The 9,678-nt window shown below is 55.7% G+C and overlaps 4 protein-coding genes across 4 annotated transcripts in view; 1 reads left to right on the plus strand and 3 right to left on the minus strand.

The window, feature by feature from the left end:
* Nucleotides 1–314: 314 nt before the first annotated feature.
* On the minus strand, nucleotides 315–1,738 carry PTSG_05326 (uncharacterized protein; the record flags this gene model as incomplete). Its single annotated transcript, XM_004993842.1, has 4 exons — nucleotides 315–392; nucleotides 590–681; nucleotides 976–1,118; nucleotides 1,347–1,738. The coding sequence occupies 4 exons, from the start codon at nucleotides 1,736–1,738 to the stop codon at nucleotides 315–317; spliced, it is 705 nt and encodes a 234-aa protein (XP_004993899.1).
* A 13-nt stretch (nucleotides 1,739–1,751) lies between these two features.
* PTSG_05327 (uncharacterized protein) lies at nucleotides 1,752–6,384 on the plus strand. The gene is made up of 10 exons (XM_004993843.1): nucleotides 1,752–2,559; nucleotides 2,811–2,907; nucleotides 3,362–3,444; nucleotides 3,574–3,718; nucleotides 3,910–4,100; nucleotides 4,575–4,719; nucleotides 4,952–5,077; nucleotides 5,278–5,386; nucleotides 5,667–5,822; nucleotides 5,998–6,384. Exons 1-10 carry the CDS (start codon nucleotides 1,839–1,841, stop codon nucleotides 6,097–6,099), a joined length of 1,875 nt encoding a protein of 624 aa, XP_004993900.1. The 5' UTR covers nucleotides 1,752–1,838; the 3' UTR covers nucleotides 6,100–6,384.
* Nucleotides 6,385–6,578: 194 nt separating this feature from the next.
* PTSG_05328 (uncharacterized protein) lies at nucleotides 6,579–7,017 on the minus strand (the record flags this gene model as incomplete). Its single annotated transcript, XM_004993844.1, has 2 exons — nucleotides 6,579–6,752; nucleotides 6,955–7,017. 2 exons carry the CDS (start codon nucleotides 7,015–7,017, stop codon nucleotides 6,579–6,581), a joined length of 237 nt encoding a protein of 78 aa, XP_004993901.1.
* Nucleotides 7,018–7,612: 595 nt separating this feature from the next.
* The window catches only part of PTSG_05329 (uncharacterized protein), a 3,688-nt gene continuing 1,622 nt past the window's right edge, over nucleotides 7,613–9,678 (minus strand). Inside the window, exons 3-7 of the mRNA XM_004993845.1 lie at nucleotides 9,404–9,479; nucleotides 9,048–9,135; nucleotides 8,732–8,832; nucleotides 8,351–8,451; nucleotides 7,613–8,128 (exon numbers count right to left, since the gene is read on the minus strand). Of these exons, the coding sequence (XP_004993902.1) occupies nucleotides 8,014–8,128; nucleotides 8,351–8,451; nucleotides 8,732–8,832; nucleotides 9,048–9,135; nucleotides 9,404–9,479 (481 nt within the window). The 3' untranslated portion in view covers nucleotides 7,613–8,013. The remainder of the gene's footprint in view (nucleotides 8,129–8,350; nucleotides 8,452–8,731; nucleotides 8,833–9,047; nucleotides 9,136–9,403; nucleotides 9,480–9,678) is intronic.

Genomic DNA, 9,678 nt, shown 5'->3' on the forward strand with positions numbered 1-9,678 from the left:
TGTGTGTGTGTGTGTGTGTGTGTGTGTGTGAGTGTGAGTGAGTGAGTGAGTGAGTGAGTGAGTGAGTGAGTGAGTGAGTGAGTGAGTGAGTGAGTGAGTGAGTGAGTGAGTGAGTGAGTGAGTGAGTGTGTGTGTGTGTGTGTGTGTGTGTGTTGTGTGTGTGTGTGTGTGTGTGCGTGTGTGCGTGTGAGTGAGTGTTGGCAGGCTCCAAAAAGAGTAAGCGCCACAAAAATCAAGGACGCGGCCGCCACGACCACGACGACGACCATCACCACCATTGCCACCACCCCTGCGTCGGATGAGAACCTGGCTGGTCACGTCGGGTCCCGTTGTGAACAGCACGCGGTTCTGCGTGAGCACTTCATCTTCTCCCACGCGCGACATTCGCGACACTGATGATGATGATGGTGGTGGTGGTGGTTTGTGTGTGTGTGTGTGTGTTGGGGGGGGGGCAAACGGAGTAGGGAGGAGGAAGCACAGAAGGCGCATACGTAGGAAGGGTAGGTGGACGGACAGACACACACACACACACACACAGACACACAGTCACACAAAACTCACGTGCCAGCCGCAAGACTGCGGAGATCACGTCGCCCCCAGGTGCAGATGCGAAGAAGTAGTTTGCAACCCTGTCACGCACAGGCTCGTGCCCCATTTCAGTTGCCAAGTAGGCCTGTTCCTCTGCATGGGTGGGGTGGCACAACAAATGTGAAGGGAAGGAATACAAGAAGACGCACAGACACACAGATGCACAGACACACAGAGACACAGACAACACAGACACACACATACGTACACACACAAACGCACAGGCAGACAGACAGACAGGCAGACAGAGAGACACAGACACAGACAACACAGACACACAGACAAACAGACACAGACAGACAGGCAGACACAGACACAGACACAGACACAGACACAGACACAGACACAGACACAGACACACACACACACACACACACACAAACGAACCTTCAGTGAGGACGGCTTCAGTGACTCCAACGAATGTGGCGGGAATCGACCGATCACACCCAATGAGGTCGTCAAGCGACTTGTCCTTGGCGTATACATCAATGTCAGCATACACACCGCCCAGCACGCTCAGCAACAGATAGCTGTGGCAAACGACATGTGCACATGAGCAGGCGCTGCAGTGGAGGATGCAAATGTGTCTCAAGAACACGTAGGCATACAGAGACACAGACACACAGACACAGACACACAGACACACACACAGAGACAGACAGACACACACACACACACACACAGACACACAGAGACACAGACACACAGACACAGACACACAGACACACACACACACACACACAGACAGACAGACAGACCGAGCAAGGTCTGATCGCTGGCCATGGTTTGGCACGGCCCGCACTCGGTTCCACATGGCCGCCGTTCCTTTGCCCAAGGCCGTGAACAACGTGGTGAGCTTCTGCCTGTCCCAGATGTGCACGTCCCAGCCTTTGTTGCCGCGCATCCACGTCTGCAATGCCGTCAGCTCCTTGTCCGATAGCGCGTTGTCGTCCCACAGGTTGTGGATGAAGTGGACGTGGCGCGGGATCGCCCCACACTTCGGCTCCGTATATGGCGCCAACAGCGCGTGCCGCATACGCCTTCGCTCGGCCCGCTCGTCCCTGCCCAGTCCAAACACAGACACCAGCGCCAACGCCACAGCAACAGCCGCCGCCACCGTCAGCACCAGCCCTCGCCCACACCGAGGCATCCTCACTCGGTCACTCCTGTTCGCTGCTGGTCACACAACACTGCTGGGTTGTTGTTGTGTGTGTTTTTGTGCCAACCACGACCACGACCAACAGCAGGCAATGGCACGGGTGCTGTCGAGCCTGCGCGACGGCGTGCTGCCACACTCCTGCTGGCAGCCATCAGAGGAGGCAGAGAGCCAGGAGGAGCACCACGGCGGCGTGGAGCGTGCTGGCGAGAGTGGGCAGGGGGATGGCGAGGAGCAAAACGCGGTGGTGGCTGATGGTGCTGATTGGCAAGGCGAGCACCCCGGCCGGCCACGACCCAGGCTTGTGTGTGTCACCCGGTCCAAGGCTGGGCTCGGCGTAAAGGTCGCCGGCGGGCAGCCCGCCGTGCTTGTGGAGGTGGACCACCTTGGCCCCGCTTACGCTGCTGGTGTTCGCGACCAGGACCAGTGTCTGGCCGTCAACGGCGTGCTGGTGCTCCACCTCAGTGCGCAGTCACTTGAGCACCTCTTTGACACCTGCGAGGATGAGTACATCAAGCTGCTCGTGTTGCAGCGCAGCCCGCCACGACCCTTCGCTCCGCTGCTCATTCCACGGTGGGACCGGCCACACATTGACGCGTTTGGGTTCGACACGCGCTTGGACGCAGACGGCGAGAGCGTACAGGCAGACGACAAGGAGGACGGTGATGCGGATGGGCAAGGCGACGACAGCACACCGCACAACACGAGCAGCAAACAAGCAGAGGACGGCACGGACAAGGTTGCAACACAAGACGGAAGTCTGCCACAAGAGGAACCAGCAGCCTCCAACATCGACAGCAGCGACGTGGCAAGGCGTACGTTCATGTGTGGGTTTGTATGTGTGTGTATGTGTGTGAGAGAGCGTGTGTATGTGTGTATGTGTTTGTATGTGCATGTGCATGTGTGTGTGTGCGTGTGCGTGTGCGTGTATGTGTGCGGTGTGTGATAATGCGTGTGATAGTGCGTGCGATCTGCACGTGGTGCGCGTGTGCGAAGCTTGCGCGGGTTTTGAGCTGTTGAGCTGTTGATCCCTCACGCCGACAGCCACCTGTTCTCCTCACTGCAGTGCGGGAGTGGGACGAGTTCTTGAAGGGTGGGCGATTGCAGGGCGCACAGGCTCCGCACTGGACATCCACGTCCCAGACACACGGCAGCGACGAGCAGTGGGTGTGTATCTGCCGCCACGCGTGCTTGCACAAGCTTGTCTTGTGTGCGCCTTGAATGAACCTGATTTGACATTTACAAAGTGGTCCACTCATTCCCAACACACACACACACACACACACACACACACACACACACACACACACACACACACACACACACACACACACACACACACACACACACACACACACACATGATAGATAGACAGACAGACACACACACACACACACCGAGACAGACAGACAGACAGACAGACACACAGACAGACACACAGACACACACACACACACACACACGTCTATGCACGTGGGGTGTTCAATCGTGGCTGACAAACCGTGGTGTGTGTGTGTGTGTGTGTGTGCCGCCATCCAACCCGTTCCCTGACGTGACTTCCCTCATCCACCTGGTAATACACCCATCTCAACACGGTTCCGCGTGACTTCATTTCAGGTTTCTGACAGCGTTTGCTGGTGTCGCATCGATGGAGCTCTCACTCCGCATCTGGGACTGCTTTCTCTACGAAAACGTTCTCAGTACGTTTGGCGCATAGCCGTGCACACGCATGTGCGTCGTGTGACAACGTGTGTGCGTGCATTTGTGATCGCTCGTTCTTTCCTCACTCCTCGCTCACTCGCCACCACCACCACCACCACCACCACCAGCGCTGTTCAAGGTTTCGCTGAGCCTGGTCACCATCTTCGCTCCAAAGCTGACTGCGCTTGCGGAGGACCTCGGCGCGTTCATGCGTCTCCTCTCGTCGCTGCCCATGCTCGGGAGTGAGCAAACCGACCACGTCATGCAGCTCAGGTGAGGACGCGGTGGTGGTGGGCGGGGGAGGGCACACGCATTCAAGGCGGTGCTGGCGGTGATGGTGTCGCTGTCATGGATCGTGCCTCGCGTCATCTACCGTCATGATTGTCATCAACACGTCACATTCCGAAGTACTCACACACACACACACACACACACACACACACACACACACACGCACATGGCAGCTACGCGTTCCAAGTGGTTGAGGCGGAGGTGCCGGCGCTGCGCCAGGAGTACCGTGCAGACCTGCAGGCCGAATACGACGCGTACAGGAAGCGCATGGACTCGTTGCACGCCAGTCGTGATTCAACAGACGAGGACACCGCCGCACTGCAGGGGTCGTCGTCATTCTGGCACCGGGTGCTCAAGCGTCGAGGTGCGTATTGTGTTGTGGTGTGTTGTGGTGTGTTGTGTTGTGTTGTGTTGTGTTGTGTTGTGTTGTGTTGTGTTGTGTTGTGTTGTGTTGTGTTGTGTTGTGTTGTGTTGTGTTGTGTTGTGTTGTGTTGTGTTGTGTTGTGTTGTGTTGTGTTGTGTTGTGTTGTGTTGTGTTGTGTTGTGTTGTGTTGTGTTGTGTTGTGTTGTGTTGTGTTGTGTTGTGTTGTGTTGTGTTGTGTTTGTGTTGTGTTGTGCTGTGCTGTGCTGTGCTGTGTTGTGTTGTGTTGTGTTTGGACTGTGGTGTGGTGTGGTGTGTTGTGTTGTGTTGTGTTGTGTTGTGTTTGGACTGTGGTGTGGTGTGGTGTGTTGTGTTGTGTTGTGTGTGTGCGTGCGTGTGCGTTGAAACAAGCGGTGACTGATTCTTTAACTTCGCCACCCACTTTACACCACCCCCCTACCCCGCTGCACCCCACAGCGTCGGCCGTGTATCTGAACGGGCTGAGCAACGAGGAGATGAGCGAGCGCATGACGGGGCTTGGCGAGGCAATACAACACGTCATGGTGGCGGCCGCCGAGCAGCAGTCGGATTCGGAGGCCGTCACCCTCCTCGTGCACAACAGGTTTGTGTGGAAGTGTTGAAGTGTTGGATGCTGGTGTTGCAACGTGGATGTATGTATGTGAACTACACGTCCAACCATTTCTGATCCATCGATGTTTCCATCTCGCTGCCTGCAAGTGGTTTGCATTTGTTTTTCCTGCTTCCTTCCCCGCCGTGCTTCCTTCTCCCTCCTACCACCCCCCTCCTCACCCCAATTTGTGTCGCTGTTCTTTGTTGCCTCAATTGCGTCGCAGCCTCTGCGTGGAGCTTGCACGCGTGCTTCGTGCGGGGCTGTGCGTGTCTGAGGCCAAACACCCCTGGATTGCTCTCCAGGCCGCAGTTGCCGCCATCCTCGACGATCACATCAAATGGCAGCAAATGTACGCGTGCATATGTGTGTATGTGTATGTTTGTGTGTATGTTTGTGTGTATATGTGTGTTTGTGTATGTGTGTGTCTACGCCTGCGTACGCTTGCTTCTGTGAATTGCTCACCGAGCAATGTGCCCCTCGTTCCCTTTCCCCTTCCCCTTCACCCTCTCTCCTCACCCCCCCCTCCCAAATCAACACCGCGACCGCCAGTGCTGACGATGTGTATTCGGAGCAGCAGTTGCGGCAGCACGCGGCCACGTTTGCCGCTGCTGTGCAGTCCATCGACCAGGCCCACAAGCGCGTCGAAAACTCAGACCTCGTGCGTGCGTGTTTGTGTATGTCTGTTTGTGTGTATGTGTGTGTGTGTGTGTTTGTGTGTGTATGTGTGTGTGTGTGTGTATGTGTATTCGGTTGTGTGTGTGTGTGTGTGTTGCCTTTTTTATTGCGCGTTCAGCCTGTGCAGCCACCCTGCCATCGAACGCACGGACCACACTCACGTCTCGCCGCTTGCCTCGGTTCTTGCTGCACTACATGTGCGCGCGCCTGTACTGTTGTGTGTGTGTGTGTGTGTGTGTGTGTGTGTGTGTGTGTGTGTCCAGAACGTGAAGCTGCGTAGTCTGATCTGTCTTGGTCTCAACGGCGGTGAATTGCACGCGTGGATCCGCATTCTCTCCCGCGCAATTCAAACGAACAGCGATCTTCGCCGCTTCTACAGCGCCACCAGCGCTCTCAGGAACCCGCACTTTGCAAAGCAGGTCTGTGCGTGCGTTGTGTGTAACTGAGTGAGTAAGCGAGCGAGTGAGTGAGTGTATGCGTGTGCGTGTTCTTGTGAAACGTGTTGAACATTGCGCGAGCTTCAAGTGTATCCTGAGCTCACCCACCACCCCCTCTCGTTCCACCGCCCTGCCCCCCCCCCTTGCTTGGGATCAGATTGAATTACATCTGCAAGCGCTGTTGCGCAACACGCACTTCCACCTGGCCGTTGACATGGAGTGGAGCGTGTCCAACCCCCCACGAAAGTCTGTGCTGTGATAACATAACACCTGCGTCGCGTTGCGATGACGTGGACATGTGATGGTGATTCACCGCTCGTCTGGCATCCGTGAGTGTGTGTGTGTGTGTGTGTATGTGTTTGTGTGTGTGTGTGTGTCAGCGTGTGTGTGTGTCAGCGTGTGAAAGTGTGTGTGTATGTGTGTGCTGTGTGTGAAAGTGTGTGTGTGTGTTGTGTGGTCTTATTCTGTCTAACCGATATCTCTATGGTGTGAATTAGGTGTAGGTGGTCGTGTTGAGCGAGAATAGACGCATAAGTATTGGGCATTGTTCGTTCTATTATCTGTCCATCACGCACAAACGTAGCCAGCATCCCCCTCTCACATCACATCACGGAAATCAGAGGGAAGCGTCACCATTAAGAGGTGTTGAGTTACACAGCATCAGCATCATCATCATCATCATCATCATCATCATCATCATCATCATCATCATCATCATCATCATCATCATCATCGTTATCAGTCTACGTGCTTTAGCACCCCCTGTCGAATGAGCTGTTCAGCGTCAGCGCGCCTCAGCAAGTGCTCTGATCCGCGCGTGAGACTGATCACTTCGCCCGTTTCCGTGTCCAACTCGCCCGCATCCTCAAGCACACGCACTTGCACATCCAACTCCTTGGGCGGTGTCAGGTTCTGTCAGCACGTCGGGGTGAGACGAGGGGGAAGGAAGGTGTTGGAGGGAGGCGAAGGTGGGTGAGCGCACAGGGTGGCGAGACAGCGAAGCAGAATTTGCGGGCAGTCAGGCAGTCGGACAGTCAGTCAAACAGACATGGTGGTTACACACGACACAGAAGCAGCAGCACAGTGGCAGAGACAGTAAGCGGGACGGACGGACCCTTGTGAGGTCAATGTCCAGGTCGTTCATGTATTTGCTGAGCAAGTTGTTGTATTGCCGCATCGTCACGCGCTGGGGGAGAAGAAGTGCAAGGGGTTGAGCGGTGTGTGCATGTGTGTGTGTGTGTGCATGTGCGTGTGTGTGTGTGTGTGTTGTGTGTGTGTGCCTGTGTTGTGTGTGCATTTGTGTGTGCGTGCGTGTGTGTGTGCGTGTGTGTGTGTGTGCGCGCGCGGGGATGAGTGAAGGTGGACGACTTTGGTTTAGTTGTAATGACTCCATCCACACATCCACCCTTGCCCGACCTCCTCTTCACACCTTCACCCGCGACCCCCCTCCCTTCTTCACATCGTCCCACCACGGCCACACGTGTGTGTGGTGGCAGTCGTATCTACACATGCGCGCTGCGCAGGCGGCGGTGAGCGCGAGTCCGCGCAATTCAAACCGCACGCGGATGCCCGGTGTTGGCGAGCTGGAGGGGCTGGGCAGGCGGCAGTGGCGCGGTGACAGAGATGATGATGATGATGATGATGATGCTGGTGATGGTGCTGGTGATGATAACGGCGGTGAAGGTGGGCAGATGGATGACGATGATGATGATGGTGGTGGTGATGGTGGTGGTGATGGTGGTGGTGATGGTGGGCGGTGGAATGCACCGCATATGAACCCGCCAAAGTCCAAGCTCCAGTTTCGATAACGATGCGTGATGTGTGTGTATGTGTGGCGGTGGTGGTCGCTGTTGAGGGGGATAGTCGACTTGACTGCAGTTTACAGAGAACACATTTCATGCGTTGGGTGCGCTCGAATACAAGACGAGGGGGCAAGCCACAATTCCTCAGTTGCATGCGTGTAACGAAACGTGACATCACCAACAGCACAGAGCAACGCAGGGGCAGACACAGTGAGACAGACAGACAGACAGACAGACAGACGGACAGACAGATAGAGAAAGTGAGACAAACAAAGAGACAGACACACACACATACACACAAAGAGACACATTGACACACACACACACACACACACACGCAACGCCTGGGTGTGTGGCTTTGCAGGGGCTGGCTAGTCGTGGACGAACGACCTGAGGAGGGCGAGGAGTTGCGCCCACTCGTCGTCGTGCTCGTGCAGCGGATACATGTGGCACGGCAGCGACGGGTGCGCACCGCTCAGCTCGAAACTGCACGCGCGGAGGTGTGTGTGTGTGTGTGTGTGAGCTGACGAGTGAAGAAAGGGAGTTGAGGTGGAAGAAGGAGGGGGGGGGGCGTGGCACAGAGAGACGTACCAATACACGCATGCATGCACGAAAGCATTCACACACAGACACACAGACACAGACACACAGACACACCAGGCACACAGACAGACACACAGAGACACACAGGCACACAAACATGCACACCTCCTGAGCGCGTCTGTGTGCTGCTGTTGAAGAACGGAGAATGCGTCCGACAAGCGGTGCGGGAGGACCTCGTCACGCGGGTGATAGATGCAGAAACTCCGCTGTTGCATCATGCAAGGGAATGCATGCAAGCACAAGCAGCACGATGGAGTACAAAGGCAGGATAGGGGTGGATGAAAGCAATACGTGACACGGAAAAGGGGCGCGAGAGAAGGAGTGGTGAATGCTGCCACAATCGCAACTGGACCACCGATGATCCACCACGACCACCACGACCACCACGATCATCATCATCATCACCCTCCTCCTCCTCCTCCTTCTCCTCCTCCTCCTTCTCCTCCTCCTCATCATCATCATCAACAACAACACGAAGGTGCATACGTTGACGTCGAAGGTGTCGACAGCATCGAGTTGCCAGCCCGCGGCCCGCATGAACAGCGGTACGAGCGGGAAGAGCAGGCGCAGATGGCGCACAGCCAGCGCTACAGGCCGAACATGTGTGAGCGTGTGTGAAAGTGTGTGAACGAGCGCAAAAGTGTGCGAACGTGGGTGAAGGGAGGCATTGATCATGATAATAATGACGGTGACGATAGTGGTGGTGGTAGTGGTGGGAGTTAGGAAGTGATGACCTGCGTACGACTACGACTGAGGCAAATGTACAGACAAGCAGAGGGATGAACAATGCGGAGTGTCACACCAATTGTGATTGTGGCGATGGTGACGCTCCATCTGGGCACATCGTCAGCAAACGCCGAGAAGCGGATGGTCGTGTGCGCAGCAAGCCCCTGACACACATGCACACATCGATGACAAGTAGTTGAATATGCCAGTGTTAGACGCGAAACAGTCGCACACGCAATGTTGAGATGGTGGTGTCATGAAACGTGATGCCATGACAAAATGCACAAAGACTGAGATAGTGCGTGCGTTTGTGCGTGCGTTTGTGTGTGTGTGTGTGTGTGTGTGTGTGTGTGTGTGTGTGTGTGTGTGTGTGTGCGTGCGTGCGTGTGTGTGCGCGTATGTGTGTGCGCGTATGTGGTTTGGTTGGCGCACCAGGATACCGGCGAAGATGGCGGACATGAGGCCGTTGACTTGCGGCAGAATCACCTGCGCAGCCCGCGACATGCTCCTGCCGACAGGGATCGGTGGAGCCGGTGGTCGTGAGAGCAGCGATGGCCACGGCTGTACACGGTTGCGTGCGCATGTCTAACATTCACAAAGACACAGATACACAGACACAGACACAGACAGACAGACAGACAGACAGACAGACAGACAGGCACACACACACACACACACACACACACACACACACACACACACACACA

Source organism: Salpingoeca rosetta, assembly GCF_000188695.1.
Source record: "Salpingoeca rosetta unplaced genomic scaffold supercont1.12, whole genome shotgun sequence".
NCBI lineage: Eukaryota > Choanoflagellata > Craspedida > Salpingoecidae > Salpingoeca > Salpingoeca rosetta.